General features: G+C 33.4%; 2 protein-coding genes across 2 annotated transcripts; both read right to left on the bottom strand.

Annotated features, from left to right (window-relative positions):
* On the bottom strand, nt 1-687 carry LOC128126641 (early light-induced protein 1, chloroplastic-like). The gene has a single exon (XM_052764480.1). It carries the CDS (start codon nt 585-587, stop codon nt 75-77), a length of 513 nt encoding a protein of 170 aa, XP_052620440.1. The 5' UTR covers nt 588-687; the 3' UTR covers nt 1-74.
* A 15,228-nt stretch (nt 688-15,915) lies between these two features.
* Nucleotides 15,916-16,658, bottom strand: LOC128126640 (early light-induced protein 1, chloroplastic-like). The gene has a single exon (XM_052764479.1). The coding sequence runs from the start codon at nt 16,500-16,502 to the stop codon at nt 15,990-15,992; it is 513 nt and encodes a 170-aa protein (XP_052620439.1). The 5' UTR covers nt 16,503-16,658; the 3' UTR covers nt 15,916-15,989.
* Between the last annotated feature and the right edge of the window lie 1,878 nt (nt 16,659-18,536).

The raw sequence follows: 18,536 nt of genomic DNA, 5'->3' as shown, positions 1-18,536 counted from the left end.
TTCAAAAGAATATACATTTTCCTGTTTTATATTTAATTATGTAATAGAAAAGTTTGGATTTTGGAATACATTATCTAGACAAGAGCACTGCCTTTAACATATTCAGTGAAAGCCAAAGCCACCAGCCCCAACATCGCAACCCGTCCATTCCAAAGCTCTGCATCTGACGTCATCAGTCCACTCGACTTCGACTGCACACTCACTCCTTTAAACAACGGCACCAACGACGCTAACGTCAACACCATGCTAGTGCCGACAAACACCGCCACTCCGCCATTGCCGATCTGGGCAAACACGTCTTGACCGCTGCTCACTTCTACCGCCATCGCCGACACAAACCCGATCATCGCCAACCTTCCGTTTATCCTCTCCGGTGCCGGTCCGCTGAATGCCAATACCTCAGAGAACTTCGAGCTGACCTTCGGTGCAGGCGGTGGAGGAGTACTGGTCATATTTGGTGTGGTTGCTTGTTTGGAACTCCCGGTTTCACCACTTTGTGGTGTCTGTGCCATGCACCTGATGGAGAATGTGGGATTTCTCTTGAAAACTGTGATGGGGACTACCATGAATATTGAAGCAGCAGCCATGTCGGAAAAAGATATATGAAGTTTTGAGGGAGGAGAGAAGGTGGTAGTAGTACTGGTGGTGGTGGTGGTTGAAGTGGAGGATGAGGGTTTGAGGAGGTGGGTTTTATAGGGTTGGGGAGAACTGGTGAAGACAAAGGAGAGTGGATGCTTAGAGGAGCCACGTTAAGAGACTTCACGTGGCTTTCGAAATTGCCGATGAGGGGTGGTTGTGGTTAAAAAGCCTCTACATCTACACTTATTTCACTAATGGTGTGTGGTGGGGTATGTCGACAAATTAAGGATTTTGGGTTGAACTTTTTTCGGTCTTCCGTCACTAAGTCGGATTTTACATAAGCTCCTTTGTTGTTAGATGGGACAAAATACATGCATCCCATGGACTAGAATCTAAAAATTAGTGATAATACTATAATGTTACAAATGGTTTAGAAAACATTCTAAGGGGTATATCTAATTGGTCTCATAATATACCCACTTTCCAAGTCATTATAAAAGATTGTTTTATTACCTAAAAACACCGCTTCCAAGTTCTTTTTAAAAAATAGGTTTTTTTAGTTGAACCTCTTTTATGACTAGTTCGATTCAATACGGTTTCTATAAATTTATGTATTTATTATTTCTTTTATATATATATATATATATATATATATATATATATATATATATATATATATATATATATATAACCAAAAATCATTCTATAAACATAAATCATTCTATAGTGAACTTATATTATAAAACCATAGACATAACAACTGATAAGTATTGGTCTACACGTTGTTCATACCGTTGTCTAGTGTGCGTCAAAGACGTGCCCAATAGTGTGGTGCGTCATCAAACTTCGAGTTGTGTACATTCTAGATAATCTCATTGATCGAGATGATTAATTTGTTTGAAAAATTGTTGTTTTTAACGGGCCGAATGAAATTTAATTATCCAAGTCCAATAAACGATATCTATCATACCGATTCAACCTAGTGTTTGTAGAATATGTCCGATTTGAATTGTTCTAGGAATTAACATAAACTTTCGTTATTGAGCTGCTCTCATCTCCGGTCCCGGTCCTATTGGTCGAACATAAGGAATCATACACAATACTATATGTTCCGTTCCTAAGGCCTAGCCTATCATGGTCCCCGCCCTTACTCTGCTAATGATGAGATAAGAAACCCCGTCTACACTCAGCTAGTGATGAGATACTAGACCCTACCCACACTCACCTCCCTACCTGGCACATACAAGTATCACGAAGACAACAAGTATAACTAAACATGCATACATTCATCGGGTACCTGAATGACTTGCTTCCTTAATTGCATCAACGTATTCTTTGTCGTCATCTAAGAGGCCCAAAGCATAACATGCATCTCGAAAAGTTGGAAATTCTTCACCATTTACAGTACAAATTTCTTCAAATGATTTTGGACCTTTCATTTTATTTAAAAGTATCCGTAAGAAGTAGACTTTGCCAAGTTTAGGTGAAACAGAGTGAATCCTTTCTATTGAACGTCCAATTTTCCTTGGCTTCCACAACCTATCATTAAGTTTCCAAACAAACTTTTTAGGAAATTCAAAATATGTAAGTTTTCATGCATCTTTATTACTTTTATTACATTCCATCCAAGATGTGAACATAGAAGCTGCAACTGAAGGTTGTTCAAGAACATCGTCAATATCATCGTCCACAGCATATATTACTTGTTGTTGATCAGGAAGAGGAAAAGGTAGTCGCTTCATAGAAGGATATCGGTAATGAACATCATATTTAAATATTCGCCATGATGTTTCACATGCATATATATATATATATATATATATATATATATATATATATATATATATATATATATACAATCATAATAATCTTTTATTTCATCCACAACCTTTTCTTGATGAGAAACAGTGTTGATGTCAACAACAATTGTAGCTTTATTTGGACCTTTATTTATATATTTAAACAGATACTTTATGGAAGATCCCTAATTGCACCATTCAACATTAATGTATGTCTGATATCTTTTCAACAAATATTTGTTATTTGAAACAACATTTCTGTTGTCTAACTTAACACCTGATTTTTCGACAAAATATCCATTGTTTTTTTCATATATAACGGATAACCGTTGACATCAACTGAAGAATGATTATAGAATTGCTTTGGAAAATTTTTCGAACATTGCTTGTCAACCATGCATGGGCAATTTATATTTTCAGCTTCACAAGGACCATGTATCATGAATTCACTTACAAGTGAATACAACTCTAGATCATCATTGATATTTGGAATCTCAGCAGGAAATAATCGGATCAATATATTCAACAGTAGGCCACTTGGAGTCAACATGCATAAATAGACAAATATGACTATGTGGCAAACCTCTACTTTTTAAATTTAATTGTATAGACCACTGCAAATTAATTTGACAAATAAGATATGATTTGTGTTGGATGAAATATATTTGCAAAAAATAAAAAATGTTAAGAAACGAAAAAAAATCATTATAAAAAAATTTGAATTAAACAACAACTTTGAATACCTGCTTGAACGATGACGAAATTTTATATTCCCGTATGTTTTTAATAAAAGAATCAAGCTTTATTTTGAATAACCTACATAAGATATCAGGTCTATCTTCGAGATGCAGTGAAGTGTTATGATGAAAATTTTTAACTTCACGCCATTTTAGATTACATGTAAAGGTTATGAAGAAATCAAGATATCCAAACCATTTACATAAGGACATGGCGTCAAAGTTGTTTTGCATCATATAATGTGCACCGCCAGTGAATGAAGAAGGTAAGATAACAGTTTGTCCGACGTTGGATATATCTTTATTCTCGAGGTTTTGTTGATTACGTAAATTCTCATAAGACTCGCATCTAAGAATTTGTTGTTTGCTCCTTATGAAATGTAATCTCTCGATTTTGATCATAGTGTAAGCATCTACCAAAAACTGTTGGAACAACCTTTTTGAAAGAATTAGTGAAAAATATTGATCCCTGTCTTGTATTCTATAAGAAAAAAATTATCTCATCGTACAGTCGGGCCGCTTGTTGTTGCTTGAAGGTGTAATACCTCGATGTGGTATGTAAACCCAGTAACCATTATCACCATATGGAAACAATAGTGGATACTGAAGAGGAAGGTATGATGGATGTAATTCACTAATACGCCGTAGAGAACCAGTTGAAGTTTGAACAACAATATCTTTATTATCAATTGAATCACCACTATCTCCAACAATTAAAGCGGCAACCTAAGAAGCAGATGATAGGTTGTATGTCCTTCCATCTTGGTCCCTTCGTCCAATAATTCTCAATTTGATATCAACATGAGGGTTTTCCTGAAAACATTCTCTAACCATTCTATAAGACTGAACCAAGACATCATTTGAATCTAACATCAACTTCAAATCTTGTATAATAACAATATCAAGAACAGAAGAATTTGATATAGATCGTTGATTTTCTCCACTGCAAGTAAGATGAACATATAAACATAAGATAAATAAAGAAATTAATGCTGATGAATAATATATCTATTAATGTGATAATTGTGAAGAGTGTACCCAAAAAATGTTCGTCTATTTGCGATCTCATTATCAGTATCGTATATGTACAACTGAGAGAATTTTGGTTTAAATCCCTGTTCCGGTAAAAGGCTTCCGATACTATGATAATTTTGACCGCTACGTCGAAAAATGTATGGAGCATTTTCAATTATTAAAACACATAAAATATAAACAGTTTACAATGATTCAACACACAGTTAAATCATGAAAGATTCTTTAAGTAGGTTCCTAGAGCATTAGTATAATAAATAATTTTGATAATAAGCTACTTGCTTGTTTGCATTGGTACCTCCTTCATATGTAATTTGAGTGCACAAGGTGTAAACAAATGGGCGGGGGTATTAGTTTTAATGTGACATTTCTTAAGAGCCTTCAAACCATGTGAAATGTGGATTTTAGATTTAGTTATTTTTTTGGTGTTATCCGGCTGAAGTTCTGTGTCACGTGAATCTATTTATGTTTATGTTCTTTAAAGGCTTCCAAGTAAAGCTGAGTTTAGAAGTTTTATTTTCGTTTTCCTTATGTCTTACACAATGAATCGACACTTGTTCAATACAATTGGTTTATCGTTCAAATTACAATGTCTAAAAAATATAAATTTTAAATTTGAAAAAAAAAAAAAACTAAAAATCCAATGTGGTAATAGAAGCATATGAAAGGAGAATGCTATAATTCACGATAAAGAGAAGTTCATTGCTATTTCTTGCGTTTATCCCTAAAAATGGAAGCAAAATTATGGTAAAGTATAAGAACAATTGAAGAAAATTACCATTATGCAATAAAGTCTAAGAACAAAATCAATAATGCAGTAAAGTATATTCAAACATTCAAACAAAGAAAACAAAACTGAAAGACACATAAAAACACAAACTATATACCCCTTTACAGAGAATTATCATTATGTCCCTGGACTATTAAAGTAAACAATTTTCAATTATTAAAACACATAAAATACAAACAGTTTACAATGATTCAACCAACAGTTTAACAAATCATAATTTGGGATAACTAAAGTATTGTAGCCTTTTGAAAGCCCGTTTAAAATAAATTAATTTTAACATTTTATTTGATTAGTAATTTCATGGTCTTATCTCGACATGACTTCTTTATGTCGAAATAGAGGGGCATAAAAAGGCATATCAAGATTCAACCTAGAAAATCCATGTAACGTCCCAAAATTGAAATCCACAAATTTCATTTTTAATTAAGTTGTTCATAAAACATTTACTAGAAAATATTGAATCAACACGTCATCTCATAAAATCAAGTATCATGTTTCAAACCCACAACATAAGCAAATAACATATCATAGTACAATCCCAGAAAACACCGTGCAGAAAATCAAATGTGTGTGTGATGCCACGCTACGCTGCCGGCTCCTTCCTCTTAGATGAAGAGGTACCTGAAACCAAAAACTGAAAACGTAAGCACAAAGCTTAGTGAGTTCCCCCATCATACCACATACCATACAATACCATCGGTATATTTCAACCGGTAATCGTCATCGGTATCTTTCAACCGGTAACTGGGGACTATTCCACCCCCTACCACTAGCATACAATAGCAAGATATAAGCACATAGTCAGGCATATTCGGGTACTGACCTACCCCTTGGTCCTAAGGACCACTATCAGGGTAACTACCCCTATCATGTAACATACCATACAGATATAACTCATAACCAAACGCATACCAAACCAAGATAAATTATCACAAAGACAATTATCTTCTAAATACTCCTCATTGGTGGGTCGGCATTGTGGCCTTAGACCCACCCTACTGGAAGGTAACTCACATCATACAAGTAGCTGCTGATAATTAGTGCGGGAAACCTCTGTCCGCTGCTGCCCCAGAAATCCTCCGGCTACAAACCCCACAAACACTCAGTTAGAAACAGCCAAGTCAAGTCAAAGTCAAAAGTCAACTTCCAGTTGACCCGACTCGCCGAGTTGGGCCATCAACTCACCGAGTCCCTCACTCTCTACCTGTCCCCATCCGCGACTCTACTCTTCGATTTGGGCCGACAACTCGACGAGTTCTTCTCCCATTCGAAACCACAACGAAACTCATCCGACTCGCCAAGTTTGAAGAACAACTCGCCGAGTCCCACGAGCAGTTCTCCTACTCGATTCCAAATCCTCACCAGGGCATTCTTTATGAGGATTTCGGTTTCTAGGACTATTGTTACACGCTAAGTTGCTAATTCCGCGAGTAGTGACGAAGGGTTGGACCTTCTACACTTAAACCCCTCACAACTCAGTAACTATTCATATGACTCGCCGAGTTTGAAGAACAACTTGTCGAGTTCCAGGCAATCTTCATAGGACTCGCCGAGTTGTTCATCCAACTCGTCGAGTCTAAGGCCATCTTCATAGAACTCGCCGAGTTCCACTTTGGGACACGCCGAGTCCTTTCAACCCATTTCCCATACATACCAAATCTGAGACATGCAACGCTTCCAAACCATATATCTATGTTTCTTAGGGCATGCTTATCACGTAAAGTTGCAAACTTTACGTGCATGCATGACCCTATAAGCTCCAAAACGAAAATCCAAGCTCTTTATGAGGTCATACACTTAATGGGGACCTCAATCACTTCATCCACAGAAACTTTATGCTTCTAATACGTCCCCAAGGTCTAGATCTGAAGTCCTTTCGGATCATTAACCACAAACACATGGAGTTTGGTGTTTTAGGGCTTGAAAACCACCAATTAAGGGAAAAAATGGTATCTAATGAACTAGTGATCAAGGTGGGAACTTTTCTACCTAAATGGAAGCCTCTTGCAGGGTAGATATCGGATCTACTTCTCTTCCTTGCACTCTTCCACCTCCTTCTTCTTCTCTTGAGCTTCAAACTTCCTTCACAAGGCCAAAATCACTCACAAGAACAAAAAGGGGCTAGGGTTTCGTTCTACAGCTCTTCTGGAAGTGTTAGGAACAAGAGAGGCCGAGTTAGTGTGCTTAAATAGGGTGCAAACACCCAGGTTAGGGTTTTTGCCCAAACAGGGCCTACTCGCCGAGTCCGGGAACCGACCCGCTGAGTCCGAGGCTCAGACCCTGCGTCTCATCCCGCTCCTACTCGGCGAGTTGGTCCTTCAACTCGCCAAGTCCAAGGCAAAATGCATGAATTAAGAATTATTAATTACAAGAAATATGTACCGGGAAACAGGTGCTACAATCCATTTGTAACTTTTCTCATTTGCTTAAAATCACTTTATAATCGTCAAAAAATATGTATTACAGAAAAACTTCAAATATTGTTTTGAAGTAATCCAGATCACTAATCAAGTTCAAAATTTAAGAAACAATGACCGATAAACCACCATAAACATTTACAGATATAACAATCATAGGTTAAACAACATAAATAGCAGCAGTAACATGCGACAACAATGGCAGGGGTAAATCCAGATCAGTAATCAAGTTCAAAATTTAACAAGGAATGACCGATCAACCACCATAAACATATACATACAGAACAAACATAGGTTAAACAACATAAATAGCAGCATTAACATGTTAGAACATTAGAAAGGGACAACAATTATCGTTTTAATTGTATTCATTCCAGTCAAAGATCAATACGCTAACTCAAATTCGTCGTGTTCTGTCCATGAGTGGGAAATAGGGACTTACAAAATACAATTTAGTTTGAGAAAACAAATACATATACACATTGAGAAGAAGAAACTTACCAAAAGGATTGAACTGTGTGATTGAATATCCGAAAATTGAATTGTCGATGATGCAAAACCTTGGAAACATGATGCTGTAAAGGAACGTTGATATCATATATTTCAAGTATATATTGAGCAGATTATATAATCGACATAATATAATAATTGACATAATAATTTTAATTAAATGTAATCGATTGATTGATATCATACCTTATATAAGAAATCGGATTCCATAATAACATTCTATTAATCGGGTATGTGCATAATTTGAGTTAATGGCTACAGCTGTTATCACCGATAAAATTGGAAACAAAATTGAAACAAATTAGGGCGTTATATGGATTTGATATCGAATTGTATTCAATGTGAGACCAAGTAGGGGTATAATGGGTATTTAACTTTTGCAAAATTCTGATGTTTTGAAGGGACACGTAGAGATACGATTTTGTTTATTAGATAGAGAGATATTATTACTATTATTAATATTACTTATTTCAATTTCGGTTAACAGTATCACTATATGTAATTTTGGTTTATTGTTTTTTTAGCTCAAGGTAATAAATTAAAGTCTAACATTTTTTTGTTATTGATGAGCTAATATTTTTATTTTTAATATCTTATAGAATTATAAATCAATAAATAAGTATACTTTTTATTAAAAAACTATAATTTTTAGTCAAATAAACTGAACTTTTTAAAAAAACCATGTGTTTTACGTGAAACTGCACTTTTTATAAAAATAACTGCCCTTTTTATTAAAAAATTTGCATCATGTAAAAAAAGTTGTAATTTATAAATAAAAAAAACTACAAATTTAAAAAAACTGCACTTTTTAGAACAAAATTGCATGTTTTATTAAAAAAAACTATACTTTTAAATGTAAAAAGGCACGTTTTAAAAAAAAAAATTTAATGCAAATTATAACAAAAAACAGCAAAAATTAAATAATTTTATGAAAATTAGGTTTATGGTAATAGAGAAAAAAAATAAGTTTGTGAATTTACGACTAAAAACATAGATAAAAAAAGGGTTTTCTATAAGTACCTTTATTTATCCAATTTCACCTCCTTGATTTGATTTTTTGTCTTTTGTTGTTTTTTTTTGTTCTTTTTTTTACTATTTTCTTTTTTTATTGTTTTTATATTATTATTATTATTATTATTATTATTATTATTATTATTATAAATTTCGAACAAAATTTTATAATACGGACGACATTATAAAATTCGAACGGCTATATAAAATCGGTTTTTAATTATTTTTTATTACATATTTTAATATAATAATAATATTATTAATAATAATAAAAAATATTATTATTATTATTATTATTATTATTATTATTATCATTATTTTAAATTTCGAACAACATTTTATATATCGGAAGACATTATAAATTCGAACGACTATATAAAATCAGTTTTTAATTCTTTTTTTTATTTTATAAATCGGTTTTTAAAATCGGATTACATTATAAATTTGGATGAAATTTTAAAATTCGTACGATATTACAAAGTTGGACGACATAATAAAATTCAAACGACTATATAAAACGGAACAAAAGCAAAGTTTTTGTTTATTTACCACGGATATATTAATTAGTACGTTATTTACATTTGCGTGGTGCGTTATGCGGATTGAAAACAAACTTTACTTTTGTTCCATTTTATATAGTCGTTAAATTCAAATTTTATAATGCCGTCCGAACTTATAATATTGTCTGAATTTTATATGGTTATCGAAATTTCTTATAATAATAATAATAATAATAATAATATTATTATTATTATTATTATTATTATTATTATTATTATTATTATTATTATTAAAAGAAAAAACAGCAAAAAACAAAAAGGAAAGAAAACAAAAAAAAGAAAAAAAAGAGAATAAATGATGTCAAATCAAATGTAAAAGGTTGATTAGATTGACGTTAGGGGAAGGGGGTAAAATCTGTTAAGGGGGTACTTACAGCACAACCCATAAAAAAATTATGAAATTTTATTTGAAAAATTATTTTTATAATATTATTTATATTATTATATTATAAAAACATTATTGTTGTGTTTTTTTTGTCTTAATAAAAATAAGTTTAAAATTATGAATATTATTGATATCCTTGTATCAAGTGTATACAAAATGTATTAGGTGATGGAAATTGTGATGTTCGATCAGTAGTTGTTTGTCTCGGGCATGATGAAGATGAGTGACTTTTCTGTCACACCCAAAATCCGAGAACGTCGGAAACGTTCTGCGGCGGAGGACGTCATGTAATGTATCACAACAATGCAAAGTAGTAAAGAAGCAACAACATCATCCATTGCATTAAAAGTATAATTTTAATTACAAGTGTGTTCTTTCATAGTATAAGACAACATAATGAACAATCTACATAAAATAGGAGTCTTGATTTCTCCATCTTCACAAAACCTGGTCGTCGTACCTGTCTATTTGTGACCTGAGAATACAAGTATTTTGAAAGCGAGTATCAGCAATAAAGTAATAGGAAAAATATAGCCATATAAGTGTTATCCTTTTTTATTAGGATCAACTCGACATCGCGATTGCCGAAAAAGTATTAACCTTGAATATCCGTAGATGTTTATTTTCCTCTGTAGCTAACAGCAGGTTGAAGGAATGGTTAGTCCCGTAAAGGTACCCTAATATAAGTATTAACCGTAGGCATCCGTAGATGTTAATTACCTCTGTTGCTAACAGTTGGGTGCTGGAATGGTTAGTCCCGTCTTAGTAAGTAAGTAGTCTTCTAACGAGACCCGCTGTAAGTAAGTAATAATATGATTGGTAGTCCCTATTCTACATTTGGAACTAAAGGTGACTTCCGCAACGAATCGCTAGGTCGAAATCCATATTTATTACCAAATCATATATATATATATATATATATATATATATATATATATATATATATATATATATATATATATATATATATATATATATATATATAAGCCCAAACTATACCTATAATAGCTTGGTAGGGATATATGAACGTATACCTTTGCTACCCAAAGGTACTGAACCGACTGATCAGAACTATTATGTCCGTATATGTACACATGATATATAACTTAATATTTAAACGACCTTCGGACGGATACCCGATACCCTACCAGACCACATCCCAACGTGGAAAAGGAAATAAAGCGGGTTAGCCTTCCTAAGTCCTTTAAGCATTATTTATATAACTATACATATACAGACATGCTTTTAACAAGGTATCTATGTAAAGGTATCCATGTATGTGTATCCAAGTAAGTGTATCCATGTAAGTGTATCCAAGTAAGTGTATCCAAGTATGTGTATCTCTTCATATAGCATTTAGTATAGACTCATGAATGAACTGACTCTGGCGTAATTCCTTGTAATAGGAATAGCAAGTAGTATCTCCTAACTATACCTATAATAGCTACTAGAAATGTACAAGTATCAACGAAGGTATACCTTTGCTAGCCAAAGGTACTGAACTGACTGAGGGCACTATTATGTCTACATATGTATACATGATATATAACTAATATTTATACGACATTCGGACGGATAACTGATACCCTACCAGACCACATCCCAACGGGGAAAAGGAAATAAAGTGATTTAGCCTTCCTAAGTCCTTTAAACATTACTTATATAACTATACATATATGGGCATGCATTTGATAATATAAAAGCATAAAAGGAGTTTTGTAAAACCTTTGAAAAAGTTTAATATCTAAGAAAAGTTAGACTTGATGTCAGTTTATAAAACGATTTGAAAGTATTTTGTTTGAATAAACAGTTTAAGTATAAAGAACACCTTTGTTTGAAATACATTTGTAACAAAGTTTGAAAAGAAACATACAGTGTATAAAGCAGTTTGATAAAGAGTTTTAAACATATAAAAACGTTTAAGAAAGTCATTTCAAAAAATCTATTTGGTAAAACAGTTAACGTATAGTAAATCTATTTGCATGTTAGTTATTAATCACATGTGATTGATATAATAACTAGCATGATTCAACTTGTATTCTTCCCCCCCCCCCCCCATAAAGCATTTAAAAACATTTAGAAACATTTAAAAGGTTGATTCAAGGGGTATGAACTCACCTGCAGTAAGCAGATCGGAAGGAAGTGTCGGACAAGTGCTTGGTGTCAAGTGAAGACTTAGACACACACAATGATCCTAATTACATATGGAGACATATGTATATAAAAATTAGTGATTTAACACTAATTAAACATGTATAAACATCCTATTGCGAGGAAAACACTTTGGTCAAGTGCTAGGAGGCTATCGGGTTGCAACCAAGGAGTGTAAAGCCTCATACGGGAGTTTATGGTCCAATGACCATCTTTATTGGAGTTTACGGCCCAGGGGAGTTTACTCCTGGCCGTAAACTCTACATTGGTCACCAAAAGGGGCTTAAAAATCTAAGGGCTTTAGTGGTTAAGTGCTCCAAAGCTTCAAAAAAGTGTTTGGGTGGGTTTAAGGTCCTAAAATGACCTTGTTTGGTGTTCACGGCCCTGGGACCACTCCCCCATGAGTTTACGGCTGTAAACTCATGGTAAGGAGTACCATTTCATGAATTATGGTCCTTAGGTCAATGGTGTAAGGTTCTATGACACTAACCAAGGCTTACTAAGGTGTTAGGGTGTCATTTGCACCCTTAAAAGGGGTTTACGGCCCAAGAACATGCCCTAGCCATAAACTCCTTGAATCCAATGATTCCTTATGTTTTCTAAGCTCTAAATATGCTAAACTTATTGTACAATGAGTTGGATCAAGAGTACTTACGATCTACAAGCTCGAATGGTCGGTTTTGGCCAAGAACACTAGTGTGTGTTCTTGGTGTAACTTGAAGATCTACAAAATGGAATGATTTCACGGATGAAATCATGTAAGATTACTAGTTCATGCAAGATATCAACTAGTTAAGACAATAAGCTTACGGGTTTTGAAGACCGGGGACGAAGATCGGGATGATACTTGAGAGGATTTGGAAGAAAATCCGGCCAAGAAAGGGAGAAATGAGACGAAATGACCCAATGATCTATATATACCCTTGAGTTTATGGCAACATGAGTTTACGGCCGTAAACTCATGGTCTTGTGGCCGTGAACTCACTTAGATGGGGTTAGGGTCCGATTTGCTACACTGTGGTTCTAGCGGGTACTTTCTATCACTTATTCCTTAAGTGTATTAGGTTCAAAACTCCTTAGAATGACCTGTAACCTGGCTAGAACTTTGTACTAATGATTTTGACACTCAAATGGTTTGATTGACTAAGCTTTATAAAATAAAAAATTTCGGGTTGTCACATTTTCATTCGTCGACAATTATATGATGAGTTATTGACTTCATATGAAGACTATTCTAGAGTTTTCGTTGGATGTGATGGAGTAATTGATTCATTGTTTTTCTTCATGTCATAAATTTAAAGTTATCAATATGAATAAAGTTAATAATAAAAATATAATTACAAATTAATAATGATTTCTTGATTGTGTTATAATGAACTAATAATAAAAGTTTCACAAATAATAATTATATTGTAATGATGACTTAAAAAGTAAAGTTAATGATAATTATATGGTAATAATTTATCATCATTTATCCAAAAAATAAGTCTAAGAGCATCTCCAATGGTTAAGTTGTGTTATAACTTAAAGTTATTGTCAACTCATCATTCTATTTATTTTTAAGCTCTAATTAAGTTATATCTGCAAAGGTTAACCTCAACATAGTGTTTTTTTTTTTAGTTTAACTAGTTGATCCACATGTATATAAATTGTTTCTTATAACCCCTTAAACTAATTAGTTGTTTTTAAACACATCATATTTTTATTAAAATATAGTTTGTATTAAAATTTATTGTAGTTATAATATATAAACATTTGTAACATCTAATAGAAATAATTATTTATTAAAGAAATCAATATTATTTCAACTAAAATAAAATTATGTAGGTAAAATGAAATATTTTTAAAGATAAAGGATTAGACTGGATAAACATTTATACTATATTGACCATTCAATATATATTGAATGATCAATAAAAAAAACAAAAAAACTATTATCTCCAATGATGTTTAATAATATTAAGTTATCAAGGAAATAGTAAAAAACTATAAATAAATTATCATTGGAGATACTCTAATAATATAACTATAAATTAGTGTTGTACGTTGGTGTGTACAGGACATTTTAAATAAATTCTATAATTATAATGCATTCATGTAACCTGTTCATTTAGCACCCTATCCTAAACATGCATAATGCCTATACTTATTTTTGGCTTTCCGTCTATGGTGCTAATTTTGTTGATGGTCCGATCAGAAGAAGAAAAATATTCATGTTCATTAAACATTCTTTGATTATTATCATTACGAGCATTTTGTAATTCATAGATGCTATGTTTTAATATACTATAGAGACGTAAATCCTTAGGAGCTACATATTCTCTTACTTACGTAGTGATAATATTATATTTACTACTAGGAAAACGATCATTAGCCGCGTCAAAAGTCGCAGGTAATAAGTCGGGTAGTCGCCGGTAATAGTAATAGCGGCGACGCGTCGCCGGTAATAAGTCGTCACTACTGTTTCGTCGCTATTGAGCAAATTGTCGCTGCTAATGATATTTGTCGCCGCTAATAATGTGTGTCGCCGTTAATAACAATGTCGTCGGTAATAACACAGTCGCCGGTAATAGTGTCGCCGGTAATACCAATTTTCATTTTTTTAATTTTTTTTAATTAAAGATTTTGGTTGCCCGTAATAATGTCGTCGGTAATTACATAACAACATTCGATGAAAAATAAAAAATAATAGTGTCGACGCTAATTACATAACAAACATCCGATTATAATTAATTAAATATTAAAAGTCATAATATCCGATTAAACTTTTAGCTAACTATTAGCGACGACATTTTTAACTTTTAGCGGCGACATATATGTCGCCGGTATTAGGTTAATGCGGATAAGGAATCCCAACCGTTGGATTTGATATTTGATCATACGGGCTTAGATGTAACGGATGGGGAAAACATGGATTCGAGTGATAACCCTTTAGCAGGGACATTATTACCGGCGAAGTGGACTTTTAGTGGCGACTCTAGCATTTGTCGCCGCTAAAAGCCCATGTCGCCGGTAATAGTGTCGCCGCTAAAGGGTGATATTCTTGTAGTGATTTAACTTTTCGAAATTTTCGTTATATTTGTTTTACCTATCGTTTTAATCAGTTTGTTTGCATTCTCAAGATCATTAAATCAAATTAGGTATATTCAAGAATGAAGATACCCTTTGTGAGTGGTTATATAGATGAATTTAGAGGTTTTTAACAATTTACTTGGATGACTCAGGCACATTGAATATCAAAATCGTCAAATCGTTTTTTTTTATGATACATTTGTTAAAAAGTGAAATAAATAAGATGACTGTTATCTTCAAGAATGAAGATAACCTTTGCGAGTGTCTATATCTCTAAACAGTTTCATCGTTAACATATTAAATAGTTAGAAAATCATCGTTAACATATTAAATAGTTAGAAAATTAAATTTACATCATGAATTGATGGTTTCCCAAAATAAATGAATTTCACGAATGTTCAATGGGCTAACTTTGTGAGAAAATGTTCCTCACGGACGTCATTTTTTATAAAAAGAAATAAGAAAAATGTCACGATCACTATATATAAGGCCAAAATATGGCCATTTCACGAATAACTTGTTATATTATATAATGGTTTTGTGATCGTTTTGCTTTTAAGGTATCTTAACAATAACTTTGCTTACATCTCCTGTTCCTGTGAGCAAGCTGTAAAACTAGGATTGCAATAGACACACCTAATTACACCGAATGTTTAAGTATTTTATACTTTGACTCTTATATCAATTAGTTTAGGTTGTTTTATTCAAGATCATGTGTTATACACTTATACATATATACAGGGTAAACGATTTGTTTATTCCCCTAAATTTTATCTTAGTTTTTGGTTTTATACTGTATTATGTTCTTTTATATTATCAAACATATGTTTTTCATGATTTGAACCATGTTAGGTCAACGATACAAATAAATATTCAAAAGAATATACATTTTCCTGTTTTATATTTAATTATGTAATAGAAAAGTTTGGATTTTGGAATACATTATCTAGACAAGAGCACTGCCTTTAACATATTCAGTGAAAGCCAAAGCCACCAGCCCCAACATCGCAACCCGTCCATTCCAAAGCTCTGCATCTGACGTCATCAGTCCACTCGACTTCGACTGCACACTCACTCCTTTAAACAACGGCACCAACGACGCTAACGTCAACACCATGCTAGTGCCGACAAACACCGCCACTCCGCCATTGCCGATCTGGGCAAACACGTCTTGACCGCTGCTCACTTCTACCGCCATCGCCGACACAAACCCGATCATCGCCAACCTACCGTTTATCCTCTCCGGTGCCGGTCCGCTGAACGCCAATACATCAGAGAACTTCGAGCTGACCTTCGGTGCAGGCGGTGGAGGAGTACTGGTCATATTTGGTGTGGTTGCTTGTTTGGAACTCCCGGTTTCACCACTTTGTGGTGTCTGTGCCATGCACCTGATGGAGAATGTGGGATTTCTCTTGAAAACTGTGATGGGGACTACCATGAATATTGAAGAAGCAGCCATGTCGGAAAAAGATATATGAAGTTTTGAGGGAGGAGAGAAGGTGGTAGTAGTACTGGTGGTGGTGGTGGTTGAAGTGGAGGATGAGGGTTTGAGGAGGTGGGTTTTATAGGGTTGGGGAGAACTGGTGAAGACAAAGGAGAGTGGATGCTTAGAGGAGCCACGTTAAGAGACTTCACGTGGCTTTCGAAATTGCCGATGAGGGGTGGTTGTGGTTAAAAAGCCTCTACATCTACACTTATTTCACTAATGGTGTGTGGTGGGGTATGTCGACAAATTAAGGATTTTGGGTTGAACTTTTTTCGGTCTTCCGTCACTAAGTCGGATTTTACATAAGCTCCTTTGTTGTTAGATGGGACAAAATACATGCATCCCATGGACTAGAATCTAAAAATTAGTGATAATACTATAATGTTACAAATGGTTTAGAAAACATTCTAAGGGGTATATCTAATTGGTCTCATAATATACGCCACTTTCCAAGTCATTATAAAAGATTGTTTTATTACCTAAAAACACCGCTTCCAAGTTCTTTTTAAAAAATAGGTTTTTTTAGTTGAACCTCTTTTATGAGTAGTTCGATTCAATACGGTTTCTATAAATTTATGTATTTATTATTTCATTTATATATATATATATATATATATATATATATATATATATATATATATATATATATATATATATATATATATATATAACCAAAAATCATTCTATAAACATAAATCATTCTATAGTGAACTTATATTATAAAACCATAGACATAACAACTAATAAGTATTGGTCTACACGTTGTTCATACCGTTGTCTAGTGTGCGTCAAAGACGTGCCCAATAGTGTGGTGCGTCATCAACCTTCGAGTTGTGTACATTCTAGATAATCTGATCGATCGAGATGTTTAATTTGTTTGAAAAATTGGTGTTTTTAACGAGCCGAATGAAATTTAATTATCCAAGTCCAATAAACGATATCTATCATACCGATTCAACCTAGTGTTTGTAGAATATGTCCGATTTGAATTGTTCTAGGAATTAACATAAACTTTCGTTATTGAGCTGCTCTCATCTCCGGTCCCGGTCCTATTGGTCGAACATAAAGAATCATACACAATACTATATGTTCCGTTCCTAAGGCCTAGCCTATCATGGTCCCCGCCCTTACTCTGCTAATGATGAGATAAGAAACCCCGTCTACACTCAGCTAGTGATGAGATACTGGACCCTACCCACACTCACCTCCCTACCAGGCACATACAAGTATCACGAAGACAACAAGTATAACTAAACATGCATACATTCATCGGGTACCTGAATGACTTGCTTCCTTAATTGCATCAACGTATTCTTTGTCGTCATCTAAGAGGCCCAAAGCATAACATGCATCTCGAAAAGTTGGAAATTCTTCACCATTTACAGTACAAATTTCTTCAAATGATTTTGGACCTTTCATTTTATTTAAAAGAATCCGTAAGAAGTAGACTTTGCCAAGTTTAGGTGAAACAGAGTGAATCCTTTCTATTGAACGTCCAATTTTCCTTGGCTTCCACAACCTATCATTAAGTTTCCAAACAAACTTTTTAGGAAATTCAAAATATGTAAGTTTTCATGCATCTTTATTACTTTTATTACATTCCATCCAAGATGTGAACATAGAAGCTGCAACTGAAGGTTGTTCAAGAACATCGTCAATATCATCGTCTACAGCATATATTACTTGTTGTTGATCAGGAAGAGGAAAAGGTAGTCGCTTCATAGAAGGATATCGGTAATGAACATCATATTTAAATATTCGCCATGATGTTTCACATGCATATATATATATATATATATATATATATATATATATATATATATATATATATATATATATATATATAATCATAATAATCTTTTATTTCATCCACAACCTTTTCTTGATGAGAAACAGTGTTGATGTCAACAACAATTGTAGCTTTATTTGGACCTTTATTTATATATTTAAACAGATACTTTATGGAAGATCCCTAATTGCACCATTCAACATTAATATATGCCTAAT

The sequence above is a fragment of the Lactuca sativa genome, chromosome 6 (genome assembly GCF_002870075.4).
Source record: "Lactuca sativa cultivar Salinas chromosome 6, Lsat_Salinas_v11, whole genome shotgun sequence".
Lineage (NCBI taxonomy): Eukaryota > Viridiplantae > Streptophyta > Magnoliopsida > Asterales > Asteraceae > Lactuca > Lactuca sativa.
This window is presented reverse-complemented; position numbering and strand designations above follow the sequence as displayed.